This window comes from Oxyura jamaicensis, chromosome 3, assembly GCF_011077185.1.
Source record: "Oxyura jamaicensis isolate SHBP4307 breed ruddy duck chromosome 3, BPBGC_Ojam_1.0, whole genome shotgun sequence".
Classification (NCBI taxonomy): domain Eukaryota; kingdom Metazoa; phylum Chordata; class Aves; order Anseriformes; family Anatidae; genus Oxyura; species Oxyura jamaicensis.
In genome coordinates, this window is record NC_048895.1 from 6,788,739 (window position 1) to 6,812,116 (window position 23,378).

Consider the following 23,378-nt stretch of genomic DNA (forward strand, 5'->3'; position numbering starts at 1 on the left):
AAATTGCTGTGGATAGAGTTAGGTTTTCCCACTTGGAATTCAGTGGGAAAATCTTTCCTGGATTTCAGCAAACACCCCAAGCCAGGGACTGATTTGGCAAGGTCAGACTGAAAGCATCTCTCCACACTTACTTAGAGCAAGGCACGGCTCAAACCCTGCTTTGTCCAGCTGTCAAAAGCCTGAAGTGGGAAGTTAGTTCGGCCACAAAGACAGAGATTGATCAACTAGAAATATATCCATTGGAACTTGGGAGCTGAGGTGTCTCGGGATCCTTCTCCCTAGGCTTTTCAGCAATCATCCCTGCCAGAAATACAACAAACACCCATTCTTTTCTTAGCTCCTTTGGTATCTAGTAAGACTCGGTTTGACAGCTCCAGCTTCTGGATTCCTGCTGCAGCAGCCTAGTCCTGCTTGTATGCTCTTGAGATAGGAGTCGGTGGGGGCAGGACCTGCTAAATTCACTGACACCGGGAGAAATGGTTTCAGAAATGCTTCCTCTTCAGTAGGAGCTGGGAAAGAAAATTCAGTTGAACTACTCTACCCCTCTAAGGCCAGTAGGGAGAAAACCCGTCAGGATTACTTAGGACTTTAGAGCCAGATAATTTAGGAGTTCAGAGCCACTGTCTGTGAAAGAGCAAGGCCCCTTTTGTCATGCCCTACTTGCCTTGAACAGACTCGGGAATTAAATTCGTGCCCCTCACAACAGATCCTCCATGAGTGAAATCTCAAACAGGGGGGGCACAGCCTGAGCCTCTCTTCTTGGGCAAGGGTCAGAGAGGACATTTTGCAGGGGAAATCATGTCTCCTGATGCATGAGCTGAAAAGATGAGGTGGGGATGAAATAAATAGGACAATCCTTAAAAAACTGTATGCATACAATATTCTGACTAGTTACAGGAGGCTATCGAAATGGCAGCAAATTCCCATTTCCACCTAGCCACTCTTAAAGCCTACAAGTGCTAGTCCTGTATGTAGAAGAAAGGAGAGGCTCACTGAATTTGTCCCGCTATAATCAAGCACAAGAAGAGATCAAGTACAAAAACAGTTGTTAGGGGTTTCCTCCCCAGTTTAAAAATATCCTAACCTCATCAGTGACCCTGGTACAGAGAATTTCTTTCACCTTAAGCCCCCAATTTCTCAGCCAGTCATTAATCCTTAGGATGTGCCATTTGCTTTCATCCTTATTGGACAATCAAACCTATTTCTTGCCTGCCTTTGGGGTAGATAACCTCAAAATATCAGCTCTCAGGAAAACTGGATGCATTTTCTTCCAGGAGGGAAGATACTGAAATTAAATAATAGTGCTTATGTAAAGTACTGACTCTAATTATCCATGCTGCTTTTTTAATCTTTTCCATTGTTTCGTACAGAATTATCATATTTCCAGAAATATTTATTGGCCCCATTCTTATTCTTGAATGGTTTTATTTCTAAGTCTCTATCTTGTATTCTGGGCACTCCTGAAAACAATTGGACCCCAGACTACCACCTCCTTGGAGATTTCTTTATTTTCTGTGCCTTTCCAACATGTGTTCTGGAAAGACCATCACTGGACCCACAAGAGATAGGGGAAAGTTTTGAAAGTGGTACTTCACTGTGGTATTTTTATAGTGTTCCCCAATGGTATGTTTGCAGCAGTTAGGAGAAGGAAAAAAAAATAGTAATAAAGAAATGTGCATCAATCAAAGCAGCTAATCAGAACAAAATGCTGATTTCTGTCTCCTGTTCTGTTTCTTTTTTGGATGGAGTATAGTTGCTGATATGTATGCTGGTCTTCTAATCCTTTAATGGGGGCATGGGCTTTTGAAGACTCCCTCTCAGAGGTGCTATTACCAAGTATATGCTTCTAATTTAACTTCTCATGCCATATTACAGTAGCCTGAAGCAATAGTAGGTGTTGGGTTTGTGAGAAAAGCCCGATGTTGATGTTTATCAGATGACCTTTTAAAGGGTAATGTGGGGGTTATCCATTGGCATGATTGAGACCATATGTAGATCACTTTTCCCAGGCATTTCTTACTGCTTTTCAAAATCCCATCTATTTTTACCCAAATTCAGCCAGGTACCTTTCATCTCTGGTATGTTTATGGGCATTAAAAAATGAGACTAAAACAAAATATTTGCTTTTTTGGAGTAATTTCTATTTGAAAAGTCAAGAAGGCTTGAACACATAAATATATTGTCAGAACATTGCTATTACAGATACCAACAAACTCTAATTTTTGAACATTTTAGACGTGTACAGCAGTTTATCCTTTTTCTTCTCCTCTGTGTTGTCCTTCCTTACAAAGTTTTCTTGAAACACTACAGACAGGAAAGGAATTTTCTCCATGGGATTCAGCTGTTTGTGTTGAATCTAGGCACCAAAACCAGAGGCTGGGTGCAGCAAAGCAGTCCTTGTGCTCAATCTCAGGTCACTTCTCAAAGGTAGGGCATATGGGTTTGGTGCTGAGTGTTCAAGCAATGACCTCACAGTGATGTATTGCTACAGAGATGCTGAGATCTGGGGTTTTGGTAAAATCCATTATCCCTGTTACAGAGGAGAGGGGTGGAAGATGGATCTGCCCCAGTGCTGTGCATCTGTGATCATCCTTTCTGCTGCTTTAGAAGTTCAGCTTTTCCTTCCTAGTTCATCACTTTGGTAGAGTCCTTGCTGAAGACCAGATGTTTCCTGCAAGTCTTCAGAAATGGTTTATTACAAAATATTTATTTTTTTCTTTTCAAGGAGATCTTTGAAGAGAAAATCTTCTCTCAGAGAAGGTCTTTGCATTATCAGGGGGTGAGGAAAAGTAGCATTGTAAGCTTTACCACAAAGCAGAGTTCAATATACTTTATGTTGAGGTAAGGTTACACGATGGGTTGTCTAAAACAACTTAATGTTTTAGGCAGTTAATGTTGAGCACCTGCTGATATTTTGAGGTTTTGGTATCCCAGATTTTGATATCCCAGTGGTGTGTGGTACCACAAAAAAGTACTACTAAATGAGAAAAGATTTTCATTCCTGTGAACTTAAAGGTTTTTGCTAAGTGTCAGACTCTTAAAAGCTTGGCTTACATGGCAGTATACTTTCCTTAGACTAATTATTGAACTCAACATGAAGATGGACAGTGAAACGCTGGGCCTGTAGCATAAGATATAAAAACACAGGGAGTTCATGGTTAACTTCCACTTGAAAAGCTATGAACTGGCAGTGTCTTTACATCAAAAAATGGAGCACTTGTTTCTCTGGGGTTAGGGTACCTGTGTCAGGGCCGGGGGGGTGCTGTCAGGCTGTAATGTTCCTGCTCAGCCGTATCAGGGCTTCCCACAGCCTATGGCCCCATTTTTGCCCAAGCCCATCAGTTCCTCATCTCATAAACGTGTGCCACTTTTTTACTGTCAAGTGTCTACCCAGGTTACGAAAGGCTCACACTTGAGCTACTCTGCATCAGTAGCAGCTCCCATAAGCCCTGAGCATGGCAAATGCAAAATCATGACCTCTCTACATTTCTTTCCTTGTGGGGTAGAGCAAGTGGCACTCCTGGCATGTCCTGCAGGCTGAGAACATGCACATGAGCAGTCACCACCGCGCAGCCAACATGCGCTGACATGTTAAGCCACAGGAATTCAGTTGAGGCAGAGCTTTTCATCAGCTTGTACTAGAAAGACAAAATGCTGCCCCCATTGAAGGCAGTGGCAAGACTCTGGTTGGCTTTGCAACTGCCACCATCTCGCCCTTCTGGCCACTGCCCTTGGAGTTGGAAGGCCAGGGCATGGACGGTGATTTCACAGCTCACCTGCTCCAGAGGAATGGGGAGCTTTGAGATTTTGGAGGCCACCGTGGCAGCACAGTAAGGCAGACAGGCTTTGATTTTCCGCTGCAGTCACAATAGCTCCTTTTCCTCGAAAGCGTTACACAGGTCAGGGGTTTTCTGGGGAGCATTAATGTATCTCCCTTTAGTCCAAATGCATGAATTACATTCAAATAGCATGGGAATGGCTTATCCATAAATTCTAGTAATAACTGCCATGAGTAATGCTATCTAGCTAGTTGTACTGCTCTCCCTGCTTTCGTTCTCCGGTAGCTTGCAAAAGCAATCAACATCAAATTTAGGGTGGATTTAGCAAGGGGATTTGGACTTCTTAATGTGAAAGACGGCTTTGAAAAACTCAGCCTTAGCAAACAGCAGCTAATAATAATGATAACAATAATAAAGATAAGCCGATCCATATCTCCCCACCCAAAACATTTATATAATGAATTAGTTAATTGTATTTTATCTGCTTCTAATGGGTGGGTTGCTAGCCTTTGCGTTGCAGCAGACCTGGGGGAGCTCTCATGCAGCCTGGTGCCAAGAGTATGTGTTATTTCATATTCTGTTATTTGCTTTGAGTTTAAGGTGGTGAGAGGAAATTCCCCTGCAATCAGCTATAAGTGGTTTCACAGTGAGCAAGTCTTTTCAGTGCTTGAACATCTCTCATTAAAGGAAGAAAAAAAAAATCTCTTTCTCTGCTTTTTGTAGTTCAGTCATTTACCTTATATCTAGGTAGAAGCCTTAAAAAAAATATCCAATAGCTCAAGCATTAGAACGTACAAAAATTAATTCCTGTGTCATTTTATCTGCCTAATTAGGCCTAAAAATAGGCTGTGGGAAGGAGGACCAGAAGCCTTGAGTGTCTGAGGCAATTTGTATCAATTATTTCCCAATGTACCAGTCACAAGTGAAAGCCCTTGCCTGAGTGCCTCCATTAGCCAGGTGTCAGAGCTCTCTCTGTTTTCATTTCAGGCTTTTTGCTGGGAACAGGGTGTGTGCAGGCTGAAAAGCACTGAGGAGGAACCGAGGCCCTGGCTGATCCAGGAGGGTGCCCAGAGCAGCTCTGCAAGCGAGGTTAGTGCCTTTGCTTCTCTGTCATCACCAGTCCCTGAGAGCAATCACCACCCACCAACAGTTCCTCAAGATAAGACTGAGCCAGCTGGGAGAAGAAAGCCTTTGATATTTTGCTGCCTCGCTGAGTAAGTATGCCATAACAATAATACTTTGAACTTTTACAGCACCTTTTCATACCAGGGTCTGAGTGCTCTACAAACATTCATCCACTAAGCCTCATACCACCTATTGGAGGAAGCAACTTTTTATTGAACTCCTTATATAGGCCAAATCTTCCAAAAAAGTTCAGCATCCATTTTGTCTACACTAGAAAACTTTCTTGCTTTGCATGAAGTACCTGTTAGTTTCTAGGCTTCCAATTTAGCCACCCATGCCCAGCATTGGTAAGGTCTTGTACAACCTCTGCCCCAAACCGTTTAAGTCCCGGGCTTCTGCTGGTGTGCCTCCACAAAGCTGAAGCTCTTGCAAACTGCTTATCTCCCGCTTAGAGCTTGCGGGGACCTTCGTGAGCTCCTGATGAGAATTTTGCTGAACAAATCAAAGCTTTGTCAAAATGCCAGTGGTCTTTCTGCTGTCTGTACCCATATTGTTGGCTAATGTTGAATGCTACATGAAAAGTAGATATGTTTGTTTTCTTCATCATCAAAACTATTTTCTGTGATGCTATTATATTTGGAAGCAGAGCAAGAATATACTTGTCACAGTTGCATACGAGCATACCATAGACAAATTAAAAAGAGAGATGCTACATCCCAGATAGGCATTGTATTTTCATTTGTAAAGCATGCCACAGAATTAAACTTTGATCTTCATTTTCTGTCTGCTTTCTCAGTGAGAGAATACAGTCAAAGCCAGTTCTGGAATTGATCTATCTCTATGGAAAGTTGATTTTAAACTTGTGCCAAATGTCAGTGAAGAATCACAGTTCAGGTTTCCATGCATAGAAAAACACTGGCTCATAGGGAGGATAGGCTAAGAGTGCACTCTGCAGCCCAGAGGACAATATACATGCCTTCTAGTTACTGGTCCCTTCGGGGAGTTTACACATTTACAGTTAAATACCAACACTATCCCTATAGCATTCAGAGTCTTCATCTTTACCCCCTTCCCCATGGCTGGCCAGAGAATCCAAAAGTTATAGTGCTTGAGGCATTACTTGGGACTGGAGCATTTGAGTCCTGCTCCACAAGTCAAACAGTCTACTCACTGATGCCTTCAGCTCTGATTTCTATTGTTGCTACTGAAAAATCATTTAATTCCCTTGGCTACTTCAATTCTGGGGCACTGTAACTGTGTTGATTGCACCTGAGGCAGTCATCATCTGTTCCTTTTGCTGAAGTATGCCAAAGCCTTTGGTCATTCAAATTCCACAAATTCGAGTGGAATTCATATGCTTGTTGCAGTGACCCTAATCTCTTAAAACTGAGAAGTAAACTTCCAGCATACCGTTGCTTTTCTGAGCCAAACTTCTAATCTTCTGAGATTCGCATATCACAAATCGTAAGCGCAAAGTGGAGAAAAAGAGGAAATACAGAGTGATAGTCAAGCTAAAATTTGTCAGATACATCATCTCTTCAAGTTAGGCTGTACTAATGTGGAAGGTGGGAGGCAGGGTGATGACTGCCTGTTCTTCCTTTATTTTATCCTCCTGGGAAAACAGAAACACTGAAGACTGCAATTTATATATCTATACATATATATATATAAAGGTATTAGAACTGTTTGAACTCCTTGAACTGCTGGAAAGACGTGCCCTCCAAATCACTTTCATAACTTTTCCTGTAATTCAACAGCTGCATTTCTTACAGCTCATGTCTCAGAGTGGACCAGCAGAGGTGACTGGGCATATAAGAATAACACTGGACAGAAGGTATGTATGGAAGGTGCTAATCTTTTGCCATGGATATACGGTATGCAATCACTTGGGAGATAATCTCTAATTTTGAAAAGACAATCATTCATTTTGCAATAAATTAGAGACCAAATGTACTGTTTCTGTGAAGCCCTCTCCAGGTTTAGAGTTTAGCTCTCAAAAAATCCTCTTACGACGAAAGAAACTCAGCTCGTGTAAATCAGCATAGCCTCCCTTCCTTGCAACTCAGACTGCAGCTGGGCATGAAATACTAGAGTGTATGTTGATGTCCTCTAACTGAGCTTCTCTGCCGCTGAGACCAAATGGTGATTGTCTTCCCTCTGAACAGCTGCTGCATCAATAAGGCAACCAAAGGTGAAATGATAGAAATCGATCTGCTTCTCATTAGTGAGGCGAATAGAACTATGCTGGGGAGAGAGATCAATGAAAGGGTGAGAAGATGTGTTAAGAATTAGTTAAAAGAGGGATTGAAGGAGGAAGTTGGTATTTTTTCAGATAGTTTAGAATAAACTTTGGAGTGCTTTTGGATAAGTGTCTCACATGAGCAGTGTTACATACATTCTGAGTATACACACTTCTAGATAAAATGAGTTCAGGAGAGATGTCTCATGTCAGAGTGAAGGGAGGCAGGTGCTTTTATGTTTTCACCGTTTTCATAAAATATAGCTTTAAAATAAGAAAGGTACATTTTTCATATATGAAGAGCAGAATATATAGGTGTACAGAAACTGAGTCATGGAGCTTGCACACATCTTCTATAGCTGGAAGATATTTGTGCACTTATACTTCCTTGTGTTCAGATATACACAAGTGCACAGAAATAGCACGCATATAATTGCATGAGAGCTATTTATAAATGTTTATCTTTTTAATTCTAGTTAGTGTACTCCTGTATTTGTAGCCTAAATTACTTTTTAGGAGCTGAAAGTAATTCCTCTGCTAGCAGAAATAAAGAGACGAGGAATTTTTCACTCTGGGTGCAATGACAAGGATATTATTGAAGAAGTTCTGGAGCATCTAGGTGCACATGATGCTGTATGATTTTGCTGCTGGGGAGCCATTTCTCTCAGGCCAAGCACCTTGCATTTTTCAAAACACAAATACAATTTTGCTGCTTCTGGGACACAGGCCAGCTCATTTAAATGCAGCACTCAAGAGATGGAGAAAAGGCAATTTGCCATAACACCTTTTCCATCTTGCTGCCTAGCTCACTGCTGCAGTTACAGATGGCCAACATTTGTGTCTTAAACATTTATCTTGCAAAACATAGACTTCTATGTAAAAAGTATTTAGCGATGCAAAATATTTCCGTTAAATTTAAATTTTCATCTTGTTTCAATTTTTGGGAAACATTTTGAAATTTCAGATGTTGTTTTTTCTCCTTTTCATCACCTTCCTTCTGTCTCACACTGTGAATACTGTAGACTTTTGCCAATGTTAGAAGATTCGGGCAGAGGGGTGGGGTGTTCATTTTCTCTTTGCCACTTTATTTAAAGCTTTATCTGTGCTGTTAACTAGACTGTCCTCAGACCTTGGCTAGCACGGGTTCTCAGTGTCCTACTACACCTCATCACGAAGCAAGTACACTGTGATTAAAGGCTGCATTAGAACCGGCTTCCTTTTTCCTTTACCTGCTCTGTCAGTTTTGTGAAGCTTGCGAAGTCACAAACTAGATATGAAAACAGGTAAGCACATTTTAAAATTTGGACACTGGGGTTTTTCTTGCAGCCAGTGGCAGATGGGAATGATTAGCAGAAAAGAAACAAGTGAAAAATTTTACAAATATTTTGGGCAAAAGAATGCACTTTGTCCCAGTATGAACCCTGTGAAATATAAACTGCTTCAAAATGAAATGACTCTTTAAAAGACTTCACTAATTATCTCTGTGCCTTGTACATGCAAGTTGAGAGCAGGGTCTTGACAGGCTTTGGCTGAAAAGCAGGGTTTCAAGTTCACAAGAAACCAAGAAACCTCATCTTTTCACATTTGGGTTACATTCCAAGTCCAACTGAAGTGAGTAGCTTTCGAATTCCTGGTGAACTGGCATTTCTGAGAATGTTTTATTACGAACACACCAGCACACACTACTTCTGAAATAAAGCCTGGTTCCTGGGAGCTAGGCCTGGTTCCTAGGCCTGCGGCAGTCCTTGGAGAAGTAAGATGTAAATGTTTTGCTGCTGAGTGCATTTGAGATGTGCTGGTTTGTTTTCTGACAGCATTCATTGCCAGGCTCAGTGACAGCACACAGGATTCAAGACCATGAGCTCCTACAGTGGAGTAAATTGGTATTTTGCAATTTAAAGTGGCTGTCTCGGAAAAGGCTAATTCACCTGTCCTAGAGAGGCTGGACTTTGCTGTCAGCAATTTAGAGCAGTGGAGATATTTGTTTGAACAACGTATTAGAGTTTTTCTTTAATTTCCAGGCTTGCGCTGGAGCCTACCTGTGCCTCATGCTTTTGTTTCGTTCTTTTATAGCAAAGCAATCTTGTTCAGCTCCTGCAGCGGTACTGTGAGAGAAGGGACTGATTCTGAGTGTTCTTCCAAAAGGTTTGTAATATTAATGGAAAACCTTGCTAAGAGGAAGAGCATGCATCTGGTGAGGAGCATTTGTCCCCATCAGTAAACCTGCAGAGAAGTTTATCAGCTGCTTGGACATGCAAGTTGAGATCAGTTTTTTATCAAGGTCTTACTGTGACACTTGGATGAAGTTTTCTGAACTGGGAGCAGTTCTAGGAACTTGCATTTCTTAGCATCTGCATGATTTATACTGTGCATTTAAGGTGGCTAATGACTGCATTTGCCAGGTTCTTATAATTTGTGGCTACTGGGAGCAACTGACACTTTCTTGGCCATCCATTTGAGGATCCAAAAGGCTGCCAGTGGTCAGCTCTTTCCATGGCTACCTGCAGCAATCAGAGGGCACCCGTGCTTTGTGCTGGGGTTGTTGAGGAGCGCAGCAGCAGGCTCACAGCAGGGTTGTGTGGGAGGAAACGAGAACAATTGGCAGGGAAATACAACCCAAAATAACAAACTGGCCTCCAAAAGAAAAAAAAAAAAAAAAGGTCACTTCTTGAAAGCCACTGTTTGAGAGCGGGGGGTGAAAAAGAGTGAGCAAACGAAGGAGACTCAATACCTCTGTGGTTCCAAAGAATTCCTTTTTATAAGCAAAACAATGCTGGAGAACAATGCAAATACTTGCAGTGCTTTCGAGGCAGTAGATTAATATTTTTTTTTCCTTATAGAAAGTAAATTGGAACTGCTTCCATAAACAATAGGCATTGGCTACAGAAGAAAGTGTGAGCTTTTGCAGAGATTTAAAAATAACCAGAAGTAAGGAACATATTGGCAAAGCGTTCTGTTTTCTCAGAATAGTTGGGAAAATGCAATGCAGTTTCAACATTTGAGAAAGAGAAAGGCTAAGAAAGCAGATTGGGAGACATAATGTAGTAAACTTTGAATATGCCAAATTTTGTTTTAGAAGCCAATGTTTGGCGATAGATTACCTCATGATGGGAACAGTGATATGGATTGCAGACTTTGACAGCTCTATCTCCAAACATTTAAAATCTTTCAAAATATTATTTTTCGGTAGACCAGTTTATTCCAACTACTTATACTGACATGTACTGTGTCCCAATTCAGCTTGGTGCTGAAAGCTGCCCAAACCTGAATATTCATGAATTCCAGGCAAAATCATGGCTTGCTCTGTCTTTGTGCGGCACCTGGAACAGCGTGCAAGAGCACAGCACAAATAATAAAAACAATAACCAATGCATCAACCTCCGCAACTTTATTTATCTTTGCTTTACCTAGCACTAAAAAAAAAAAAAAAAAAGGGCTATGTTAGTGGTGTTACCTGATTCCTGACCTCTGTAATTACACCAGTGCTAAAGTTAGGGCAGCTGCAGTTCTGTTGTTGGATAGGGCACTTGTACTGGTAAAGCTCATTTGATTTTCTGAATGAAAATAAGCTTCTCAGTATGCCCCTATACACAGCAGTAAGACAATGGCTGCACTAAAGAGAGTTTGGTGCTTAAAAACAGCTTCTTTTTTTTTTTTTTTTTTTTTTTTTTTTCCTTTTAGTGTAGGTGAGTCTCTAATGAGGTAATAATCACAAAAATGTCAATGTTACAGCCAAAAAGCCTTTATCTGATATATGTGGAGAAATAAGAGACGCCAATATTTTTGTGCTGGCTATCTGGCTTGATAAATGCAAGTTTAATTACTCTGCATAGGTTTGACTTGGACAAAGTGGCTGCATGCTTCTCTCTGTCCTTGTCCCATGGGAAGTACAGCATTGCTGAGAAACAACTGAAATTTATAGGTATTTCAATATTAGTCTTCACCTTTCATGTCCCTTGCTGCTGCCCATCAGCATGTACATTTTAGTTTTCTTTTGGCCTTTGCATATGAACTTCTTTGAAGTTCTGTATGACTTAGAATGACTCTTGGGATATGTGTTTTGTCTTGTAAAGTTTCCTGGCAAACTGCTAGTCTGCACCAGCTAAAGCTCCTGGCAACTGGCCATCTGAAGTTTTACTCCAAACAGGGACGGCTATAACTAGGTTTCTTTAAAATAAACCTCAGGGATCCAGGTAACTGAAGGGATTTGGAGCCTCTGAGGACATGTTATACTCCACAACCAACTTGAGTCACAGGCCTGGCTATGGCTGGTCTGCGGTGCACAGCTGCCCCTAAACTCAGGATCAGACCCTTTGTGCCCCTCTGGTCAGCACAGGGGGCTCCCCCGGCGTCCTCCCTTGGGTGTCTATGGATGTGCACACATCTACAGCCTTCCTCCTTGGGAAAGAACAGAGAAGCTGGACTCCATTCGAGTTAGCAGAAAACTTGACTAGAACTGCTCCATCAAAAGCTGTGATTTGAGCATGGGTTTCAGTGGCAATGCTGATGCAGTCTAAAGGTTTCACTGAAATCTCCTCCAGGCTGGTACAGCATCAAAGATCATCTGCACTGGGTGGACATGCACAGGCCTCTGCTGTCCAGGAGAGCAGCATCAGCCCAGCACCAGATGAGCACGTCTTCACTGCTTGGATGGAGACTGGACCAACCCCTGATATGTGGAAAAGGTCCTCTCCTGAGGTAAATTGTCCGCTGGCTAATGGGCTATGAGTGTGTGGTGGAGGAAATGAGAAGGCCTTCAAACTGAGCGTGCGGTGGAAGAAATTGGAAGGCCTTCAGACCTCCAGCGCTAATGATCCTGCACCCTCAGAGATACAGTACCACTCAACCTTTTTTCAGGCAAGTGACAGTACCTCAGTGTCCCTCTCAAAGGTCCCTAGATGCCGTGCCCCATGCACTAAAAACCCTGGCAGGTAATCCAGTCGGTGTGAAGAGGAATGCAAGGAGGTAGCCTTCAGAAGAGCATGAAAGCCACAGTTGTTTCCAGAGCCTGAGGAGTAGCAAGAGGTCCCTGCTCAGACCTAAGTAAGAACAAGCACAATTATACTGGCCTAGCTGTTATGATTTAAGGTAGGTTCAGTGATTAACTGCAAAAATAGGATAAAGAGCACTGTACAGTGGATAAACTCTTTATGTAAGACGTAACTCAGGGCACCGTGCCAGGTTATCACTGCCAGACTTGAGCTTTTTGCATGTTATGATGGAAACTTTTGAAGAATAGATTTCAGTACATGAGTGACCCCTGGCATTTTGTACCCTGCTATCATAGTAACCTGTATTCCTCTCTTTTCCTCCCTACTTTTGTGTGCACAACACCAGAACAGCAGAAGGGAGAAGCTGGTTTGCTCCAGGAGAGTTGTGGCAAACAGCACAGCTTGTATGGATATCTCAGCAACCAGTCTGCAAACTCTAAACAGGACCAAGGTCTGTATGCACCAGGGCCTCTCAAAAATGTGCTGTAATGGTTGAGACCTAAGGGACCCAGCAGTGTCAGCTTTGAGAACAGCAATGATTTTCAACAATCTCTTCTTCTGTCTACACTTCCAATGCTAAATCAGTCTAATTACTTCTGGGTTCTTGCCCATCACGTTATGAATTGCTTCAGAGGTTAAAGAAAAAAAAAAAAAAGAAGATTAAACCATGGTCCAAACCTCAGGAGGAAGACGGCATCTGTCAGGACAGGCTCTTACCAGAAATGGTATAAAGAATCCTTGTTTACTAAATCTTTCAAGTCTGTAGCTAGTTCAAAGACACCTCACAGTCCTCCTCATTAGAAGAGCAAAAGAACAAGTGAAAAGCCTTCAAACTAACTAATTAAAAGCAGTAGCTGTGTGTGCTGTGGTGTGGCAGGGATTTTTGTTTGATTTTTTTTATATATATATATATCCACCTATGGTAGAAGAAAGTTCCTTCCAAGGTAATAATTCTGCCCCTGCATTGAAATGAGAACAAAGGGAAACTTTCTCCATTTCATTTGGATTTATTCCCATCATTTGTAAACAGTGTTAACATAAAGATAATTCATCACACACTCACTTACTAAATGTGTTAGCGTGAGTGATAAAAGATCTTAAGAGCTCTCACATGGCAGTTTGCTCTTTAACATAACATGTTTTTTTTCTAGAAGGTGTGTTCTTGAAGAAGTATGTGAGAGCAGAAAAGAGTTAAAATAGCATTGTCATCCCCTGAATAGAACATACCTAGGCAAGTGAAACACAGCTGTGACATTCACCTGCAACACAACCGAGAGCATCAGTAAAGCCAAGAGGACAGAGCATTGCAGCAGCTCTTGCATTTATCAAGCATGGTAATAACAATGATGAACACCACTCTTTTCCTGAGAACAGAGATAGGGATGGGGACAATAAATAACCTGCAGAATGCCAAGCAGGGGCTTAACATTTTCTACAGCCATTTCTGCTGAGCCCCAGCTGATGTGCTGCCTTCCTTGGGATGACCACCTCTCACTGATTTCAGTGAAAAGTAAATTGTGTACAGCCGTGTTGCCAAAAATGCTAGCTTAGGTCCCACTGAAGCATGGTGTTGGCTGCTGCTCCTGGGCATTCCTTCCCCACCCATTCCTTGTATGATCTCTGCAGGTATTCATTACAAATTAATTCCTTCCACTCTTTTTTTTTAATTTCCAAGGAATGTCGGTTGACATTCACAGCCATTCACAACCTCTCCTGTGCTCCCCAAGCTTCATATTACACCTGAACAATTTCACTGCCTGAATCTGGCCAGTACTTCAGCTTAAGGAGAAAGCTAAACAGTGCTTGAATTTTGGAGAAAGACTGGAGCCTTCGGCTGTAAATTTTTCTTTTGGCGTGTGTCCTCAAGGTCCATTCACATTATACATTGGAAGTGACAAAACAACGCTGCTATTTATTAAAAACAATGGTGCTCTCATAATTTTGATTAAAAAACAATGGTGCAGGGGTGATGATGACTAAATATAACTCCCACATGCTCCACAGGGCCTGGGCAAAGTGAGGTGGAGATCGCCACTGGAGTCTCCCTGATCCTTCCACGGATATCAGCATCTGCCACACCTGGGGTCCATGGCAAAGCTCTTTCCTCCAGGGGCTGAGAGCTGAGTCTACAGTTTCCACCAGGGTAATCACCTTTCCCAGTCAATAACAAGCACTTTCTAAGAGCAGCTGTTTAAGATGGCTCAGAAGTGAGGAGAAGAATGTGGTTAACAGTTAAGGCCATGAATCCGGCTTCCGTGTGCTGTAGGGAAGAGCTACTTTTTGATAAAATGCCGGTCAGATGCTTGGTATTTTCTGTGGTTCCTTTTTGTGTTCATAACTTAAGGTCCCCTTGCACTATTATTATTATTATTATTTGCAAAAGTATATATACATAGGTAAATTGTGCTTCTTCAAAGAGAGCCATATTTTCAGGCAGTTTAAAATGCAGAGGATATTTTTTAAGGCCCCATAAGCAGAATTAGGTGAAAAACCAAGAGCTCTAGTGTTTGCACTGCAGTTAGCTGAAACACTGATTTTTTCTGCGCTAGTGAACTGTGCCTGGGGTACTCGGTGGGCATGTTACAGGGAATGGAAGGAGCACACCTCCGGAAGGTGTAGTGAACTGCGCACAGTGCGGCAGAGAGCTTTTTGCAGTCTGCAAATGCTGCCCTTACTCTCCAAGCTGGTCTTCTGTTGCCATCTGCTGGATAAATCCTCCCGTTTTCAAATCTGATGATGGAGAGTGTCTGTTCTTTAATAAGAAATACTTGTATCTTTTTGTGCTTTGTAAGACAGACCTTTCCCTGCAGGTCCTGCGTGATACAGCATCTGCACCGGGCAGGTGCACGCTGAGCATGCTGTGGCTGGGCAAGGACTGCACAGATCTGGGGGCAGTTTACTATTTCACATACTCTTACTGCACTCTGCACAGTAAAACACCGCCTCCAAGATGAAGGTAAGATGAAAACCACTCCTCCCTGAGACATCTTCCACTTAAAAACCAAAAAAAATACTCCTCCAAAGGAAAATTCTCTCTTGCAAGTCTTCCATTCCGCTTGCTGCTGTATTGGGCTCACAGAGTTGTACAATACCTATTCTGCACATGTTCACGCAAGGATCACACAGAAACTTTACACGAGGAAGACACCTAAGAACCCTATCCATCCCTGTATATTAAATCTATAATTTATTTCTATTTTTCATTGTTTTCATGTATTTATTTCTAAACTAGGAGTCTTAATAATAGGAGTCTTAAAAAAATAATTTCAATTTCTTAAAGATTCTGTAGCTAATTATGGGACAGGTAAAATCCTATGCTTGCAACCAGCCTTAAGACAGACAGGTTGCTGGTTGCCATAGACATCCTTACCACCACATTATCAGGTCCCAGTCTAAGCTACAAGGTGTAATTCCCACGGTGTTAAATCCGTTGCTCGTGGCTGATCACCTCCAGCCTGCAGGATCGCAAGAATCTGAGCTAGTGCTAACAAAGGCACAAAAGTTTTAGAAAACGTCTTTGCTGTTGACAGGGTTTTAAAATCTTGTACTCAGAGTAGAAGTCAATGGGGTGTGAATCCACCCACGTCAAAGCTGAGAATATCAGGACCCTTGACTGCTGTGTCTCTAAGCTCCACTTACACGCTGCCTATAAACAGTCCTGCAACGCGCCTTTGCATACCAGAACAAGGGATATTTAAGTCCCTGGCCAGAGGTGCTATGGGCTTTTTCAGGTATCACAGCAAATTGTTGCTGCCACTTTACCGGGTGGAGGAGGTTTAAAGGCAAGGCATGTTAGCCCAGACCTGAGACAGTGTTATGTTTATTGGCTTCTAGTTGGCTCAGCCTGGGGACAAAGACGACTTGTATCTTCTACAAAGTTATTACTTAAACATCCTCTATTAACCTGTGTGCTCAGCTTTGCTGGCGGAGCTAAGCATCTTCAATTATGCTGATCCACTGATTTTAAACATCCACAGATCCCAGGCATCTACTGTGGCTTGTAGGACTCCTCATAAAATAGCAGACTTCACAACCTCTCTGTGCTGTGCCCTTCTTTGAATCCCATTGCCTTTTTTTTTTTTTTTTTTTTCTGCTACTTTTCTTGTAGATATCAAACGCTGCAACAACACTTGTTATTTGATCCTGCCAAGAAAGCTAATGAAGAGGTACTTGCTGCTCAGTTCAGAAGTGCCTGTGACCTGTTTTACCCTCCAAGTAGGGACTATTTTAATCAATTACCCATCCACATCCTGAACTACATCTTCAGGGCATACGTATTTCTCCTCTGATGCCTATCTTGACATAGCTAAAATGCATAGGGAAAGCTTAGAAGTATCAGCCCAGCTGCTGTTTTCAGTCTCCTACTTTGTGCTGGGATAACAAGGTGTTCAAATGGGTTCTGACAGGCTTTCAAACATCGTCTATCCAAGCAGACCTGTTTCTTCTGGTTAAAGGTTAAAGGAGGTTTTCAACAGTATGCCTAGCATGGAGTTACTTAACTATTTTAAGTGGAAAGTGGTCTGTCAGCTTCTATGAGTTAGAAAGTCTCTTGGGAGCTCACTGTACCACTGGTAAGCACTCCTCATTTAAACCTTGGTGCTGCCGTGTTAGCTGAATATGAATGGACACTCTAAAAATGTTCTTAAAGTTAATTGTGTGCCTGCTTTGATACATCAGGTTGTTACTACAAAGATATCAGGTGGTACAGATCCACTAGAGCAAATTAATCCTGGATACACTTCAGAAGGAATGGTTCTTTCCCCTGCACTGTTGTCTGCACTGATTTATCCAACTAGACTTCTGTGAAATATACATAAACTGCACCTGGCATTTTGATCTCATTACAGCAAATCTAATTGCTCTTGTGCATAAGCAACAGCAGTAAATCTATAAGCAAGGGTTTAGGTGTGCAATCAAATATCGTTTCCACTTACCAAGATTTAGTTGTTTCATCAAGCAAACTGCTCAGAGACCACATAACTAAATAAAAAAATTCCCAAGACATATTCATTATGTCTGCACTTTTAAGCATGCCATCCGTATTGCTTGATATCCTTTCCTTCCTGCTAGGAGGGACAGGAGCTTCTTCATGCACTATTTCCACCACGTCTACCCATCTCTACTCCTACCACTGACTAATTGGTTTGGCTGCGTCAAGATGACCTCTGAAAAGATGTAACCTTTGAACCCAGGTAAGAACTTGATTCTCTACAAAAGATATCTAAATGAAGAGGATGGAAAAGAATAAGCATTCATATTTTATTCCTCCAAAAATATAACACCCCCACTCCAGTAAAATCCTGCTTTCCAGCCTGGCAGTGCTAGCCCAGCTCGCTTACAGAGCTGCAGACACCACATTCCTCCAGGTTCTCGTTTCCTCTAGATTGCTCTGCTGTGACTCAAGGTGATTGAAGTGTGGGGGTGTAAAGCAATCTGCAGTGGGTCAGTAAGCTATTGCAAATCAGTGTTAGCTGCTAAGATTTGATCCCAGACCCACTGACTGCCTGACACAATGCGCTTTTCCAAGGGAACCGTGAATCAAGTGCTATAAACCATGCTAAATAAAAAATCTAGCATGCTTTTATTCTTTGGTTACACTTAAAACATTCAACTCATTTATTTGGATGTTACATTACTGAGTTTCGATTTTTATGCTTCTTTTTGGCAATCTTAGGCTCTGTTCTCAGGGTTCAATTTCCATGTCCAGAATAAGTATCAAAAATGTCCTCCCAGAATCTGAACCTGATCAGGTAGGAAGCATGCACTGGTCTGTAGGAATACAAGTCTGCTCAGATCTGCCCTCTGTAAGCTGGAGGGAGCAGTCGCCTTCTCTTTGCCCTTTGTCCTTCCTCAGCTTCAAATATATAGGGCATTCAGCAGTGTCTGCTAATTATTTTGGTCTTGTCCTATTCAGTTTAAGCTTTCATTTGCCATGATAGAAGATTTGGACAACTTGTCTGTTGTTTTGCACAATGCTTTTTAAGGTTGCATCCACACTGCTGCTTGATGTGGAAGTTGTATTGGTGACATTCTCAAGGCGTGTCCTCAATGTGTCTCTTGTTATCTCGCCATTTGTGATGCCCGAGGTTGCCTTGTCCTAGTTAGATTCGTGATGTAGAGGAGTTGACTTGCCAACTCATATGGAAGTTTGCACTCACTGTGGACTTATCCTATCAAATTTCTGCTGTAGGTTTCTGTGGCTCTGCTCCATGAAGAAGAGCTGACATGGTTCATGTTGTTGGCAACTTTCATTTCTGCATCAGCATAAAAAATATTCTTAATACTACTTAATAAAAATACTTCTAATACTACTTAGTGCTATGTTTAGATGCTGTTTTTTAAAGTTTAAAAGGTGTTCAAAATCATTTTTTTGGTTGTTTTGGTGTTTGGTTCCCTGATATCCATTGCTACATAGTTATCCCGGAGCAATATTATCATCACAGCATTTCTTCCTCCATAAATAAGAATTTGCCAGCTAGAATTTTTCCCTTTGGTTATTTTCCTGGTGGCCTTGTCAACTCCCTGTGGAGCCACCAGTGATCTCACCAAGGAGCAGCAGGGGCTGTTCTCTTGAGCTGGATGGTGACAACAGGAGGTTGGTGGAGGTCAGTGGGGCTTTTGTTGGCACCCTCAGCCTTAGACAGTGTGCCTTTGGTGACTGTTCCCCTGCACTGAAATCTTGTAGCATGCAAGTGCTGTTGGAAAGCAACCAGGAGATATCGCACCTCTGTCCTATGGGTGACCTCTCACCCCTTGCAGCATCAGAGGCAGAAATCTCTGTCGGGTTCAGTGCGAGCTGATTTAGGTGCTTAAACACCACGGAAGAGCTGGATGCAAGCTGCACACAACAGCGGTGGCTTTCTCCCAGCCCAGCAGAGCTGGATTTCCTCTGGGACAGCTGGAACAGGGGAATAAACCACCCCTTCCCAGCTGGAGCACAGGCAGCTTGCAAGCCGTGCCAGGGCCTGCGAGGCAGGACGGCCCTTTCCATCAGAGGGCTGATGGCTCTGAGGCAGCCTCTGCAGGAAAGCCAGAACAATGGGAAACCAGAGTTAACCTTGCTTCTCCAGGCGGATTCAGGGACGAAATGGAGGAGGAGCAGCGCTGGCTTGGTGCCACAGCTCTGCATGCGGTGGGGATGGAGAAGCTGCGATAACATGTCTCCTTGGCTGAGGCTTTAGAAAGAAGGCACTCACTTTTTCTGTTGTTTTTTCAAGCATTACATAAAAGTTCCCCTCAGAGGGCCAAAGGCAGCTGTTTTCTTAGGACAAGGAAGTCAGGAAGAGGCAAAAAAGGCAAAAACATCAGATAAGTCTGGGAGACAAAAAAAAAAAAAAAAAGAAAAGAAAAAAAAAAAAAAAAAAAAAAAAAAACTTGGCTAACCTATTCTTCCCCTCTCTTAAACAGCCAAGCGTGAAGCACTCTGCAGTCTAGGAGGAAAAGCAGAGCTGACCGCTGTCAACGATACCCATGCTCCGGTGAGGACGGCTGCTCTCGCTCCCCTCTGGGCATCCTGGAGGAGAGCCAGGTCCAACCTGAAGCTCCAAGGTTGAGGGGTTTGGGGGTTATGCAGTTGTAGTGCCTTGTCACAAGGTGGCAGGGACGTGACACTTTCTGGCAGGCTCCCGTTCAAAGCCTCACTGCTTTCCTTCTTGTTAGCTATAAATATATGGAGTTAGCAGCAATCCTCTGTCATTTTCTTTGAAACTGTCCTTGGGATAGCTCAAAGGGAGGGTAATTAGTTATTTCAAAGCTTCAATATTTTACCTCTTTGCACTAAAAAAGAAAAATGGCTTTGGTTTCTCCTGCCTGCAAGCCGTGATGACACTGGGAGGGAAGTTGTGTTAGTTCTGGCTTCCTAGCGTGGATGCACAGTTTTGGGCTTCTGGCAGCAAATGTCTGCTCACATATAGGACCAATTCTCTTCTTTTTGTGTGCTTCCCACTGATAGCTTTTACCATTTCAGATGCCAGGAGTTTTTTGTGATTTTCCTGCTATGCTCTCCCAGGGATGTTGCAGGATGCTGTGGCAGGGAGTGGGGCTGCTCCTCAAGCATCTCCATACAGAATTCCACCTGCCACGATAAAATTAGGTTTGTGTTAATAAGCTACTAATATGCATCAGGTAAATATTGAGTTAATCACTGGAGTCCAAGCTGATCGCCGTCTCCTTATGTTTGCTTGCCTGGCAGTCCTTAGAGACGGGGGATTGTCAGGTTTTTTATCTCAGGTACACACAGTGAGAGATTACTTAGCTGTCATGCTGCAGAAAATGTCCCTATCATCCAGCAGGAGGTAACAATAACAAATTGCTGACATACAAATTCAGCTTTGCACAAATAGCAGTTCAAGATGCCTGCTGCTCCCTGAGTAGGAACCAGACCACTGTGAATTGGCACCGGAGAAGAAAATGAGCTGAAAATGCACCCGAATAGAGCAGGTAGCATTATAAAATAATTATCTCCGAGCTGCTGTTCACTGGAAAATATTTCACTTTTTGAGCACAATGCAGTGTCCCAAGAAGGTGTTTTTGCGGGTCGGACAAATATGCTTCCTACCTCATACTGAGGCTCTGAGATTTGTTTTCCCTTTGAGCTGAGGCTCAAATTTCAATTTATGTGAACAAAGAGTAATTAGAATTTTTGCCAGCTATCTAAAGCACAGACTGCCAGAACCAAATGAGCTTGAGCCCTCACATCCTTATTATGCACCTTGAACTAGATGATGGGTACCAATATGAAAGTCAATCAAGATTTTCCTTTGAATCCGGTATCAGCCTGAAAGGTTCCATTCGTCTTCAGTACAGCTTTATAATATTTAAAGGAAAAATACAAAATAGCAAGGACTGTTAGATTGCCCCAGGCTTCTACAATTGGGAGTAGGGTAAACTGTTAAAGGGTGCATTAACACTTTCTTAGGAAAATGTTTTCCGCTGTCCTCTGAAGTTGGCTGCTGTCAGAAACAGGGAACTGGGTATACAAAACCCTTGTGTCCATCCCTGACTGCCAGTCCCTGTGTCCCTGAGGCTGCGCAGGAGAGTTCCCTAAGACCTACTGAGGCACCTCCCAGGTCCCTTCTGTTGTGTCTCTTCTGGTCGCAGCTCTCAGGGGAGTCCCCAGCTTCAGTTCAGGTGTTTAACTTCAAAATGAACTTCCTTGGGAAAATCCCTTCCAGCCCCGAATCTGCTGCCAAGGAACGGGCTCCAGATGGCAGGCAGGGCTCCTGAAGGTGATTTCAGTTCCTGGTAGATTTTGGACAGAAAGGCCCACCACACCTCCTGGCAGAACATCAAAGAAATTGTCAGAAGACAGCAAAAAAATAGATCTGATAAATGCTCTATTTTCTGTGAGTGTATTTATTTATTTATTTATAAGTTCGAGCATGAAGATTGTCTGCAGATTTCTCACCAGCCTGGATACATGGAGGTATTTATTCCTGCTCACATCCTGGAGGAATATCTTTCCTTTTACCGAATTTCAACTATTTGCAGCCCAGCTTGAAGTCCATGATCTAAACTTTGTGCTGGAGCCTTTGTGATCTGTTAGAAAAAAATGATTGATTTGAAACGTTGTACTAAGCTACCACCAAATGCTTTTTTCTCTGTTCCTAGGAACCCTGCTTCTCTGGCTGCATAGGAGAAACAACATCAGAAAATGCCCTCTGCCAGCAAGTAGGAAATACAGAAATATATGAGACAGAAAAGCAAGGTGCTATACATAGCCAAGCCCAAATCCAGTTCTGAGAGGAGATTTTCCACTAGAGGACAGAGAACAGACTGGGGAAGAGTACCAACGAAGTCAGGGACGTGATTTGCCTCAGTGCTTTCTGACATAAGCCTTTCCTTCATGCTCGTTTCCCACCCACCATTTTGCACGTCAGATTTTTGCAGGTACCAGCGCAGCTGAGAATCCCTCTGGTGGGTTTGGTGCCCCGGCCAGCCAGACGGCAGAGCTGTGTGTGTTTATTTCCATGTAACAGCTTGTCAGTTTAACAAAGACGGCGCTGTGAAATCAGAGAGAAAAAAAAAAAAAATATGTCATATCTAGCCACTGCATGTATGTATTACGTTGAAGAGGAATTCATTGCTCTTTTCCTTTGACAGGACAGGCTTAGCCCATAGCTCTGTTTTCACACTGCTAGAGCTATGTTAAAATCATCAAGGGTCAGCTGCAGGCCCGCAGCACTGAGGCAGTTCACCTCTAAATACAGGCTGTTGGCTCTTCTCACTTACATGAGGGTGGAAAAACCGTCTCCAACAGCAGATTTGCTGGGTTTGGTGTGGCTTTTTTTTTTTTCCTTTTTGTGTATTCATAATACAAAAATGGGCACTGAAAAATGGTTCAGAAAATGCACTTTTTGTCTGAGATCACGTTGCCAAGTTCCAGCCTGCAGCTATTGGCAGCTGAGCAATGCAGCCCTAACTGTGCGCTTTATAATAAAAAGGTGACACACCTTTAATTTTAGCCGCTTTTGTTCCCAATATACCGAATGCATTAATATGCCCGGTCCACTTAGAGAAGGCATTTCTAGGCTGTTTTCTTTCACATTTTAAGAGAGAGAAATGTGAGTTTGCAGGCCCGGGCTCTGTGCAGCCTCAGCAGCATTGCAGCAGATTGCAGTGACACTGTAGGAAAACCCCTCCGGATGACGTTGGAGGTTTAGGGGATGTTGTGTCATGGAGAAGTCAGCACAGGCTTGGCTCAGAGACACAGCTGGCATGCAGTTTCCAGTGCTGTCTGTTCCTTGAAGGGTATATAGCATGGCAGGCTGATCGCTCTCCACTGGCAGCCCCCTAGCACTTGTGATCCTGTCACTTGCAGCAGGAGATGCACCCAGCCCAGCAGGCTGTCTGCTTGGGATAGGCATTGGCACACAATAGCTAAAGGGCATCTTGTTCCCCAGAAAAGCAATGCTCCCCTTCCACACCAAAAGGAAATGCATCCACTGAGTTCCAGAAAGCAGACAAACAAAAAGCAGGCTCCTGTTCCCCCTTGCAGGGCAGAGACAGCAGGAATTTTTTCCTGACTATTTCTGAGTCATTTCTGTTATTGCAGCTGGGTGCCTTCTTTCCTTTCCTACTTGCTTCTTTGCAGCCCTTACGGGAGAAATCCTACCTCTTTTTCACAGGTGGGGAAGCCGAGGCCCAGAGATTAACCGAGCTGCCAAATCACCCGAGGAGGCTGTATGACAGCATCGGCCTCACAAGCTTATCCAGGACTTCACCAGCATGGTGAGCATGGAGCCA

The 23,378-nt window shown here is 42.9% G+C and overlaps 1 protein-coding gene across 1 annotated transcript in view; it reads left to right on the forward strand.

Moving 5' to 3' along the window:
• The window catches only part of LOC118164830, a 241,947-nt gene extending 228,362 nt beyond the window's left edge, over window positions 1-13,585 (forward strand). The window contains exons 10-13 of the mRNA XM_035322590.1: window positions 4,767-4,868; window positions 6,662-6,738; window positions 11,685-11,841; window positions 13,289-13,585. Of these exons, the coding sequence (XP_035178481.1) occupies window positions 4,767-4,868; window positions 6,662-6,738; window positions 11,685-11,841; window positions 13,289-13,300 (348 nt within the window). The 3' untranslated portion in view covers window positions 13,301-13,585. The remainder of the gene's footprint in view (window positions 1-4,766; window positions 4,869-6,661; window positions 6,739-11,684; window positions 11,842-13,288) is intronic.
• Window positions 13,586-23,378: the final 9,793 nt, after the last annotated feature.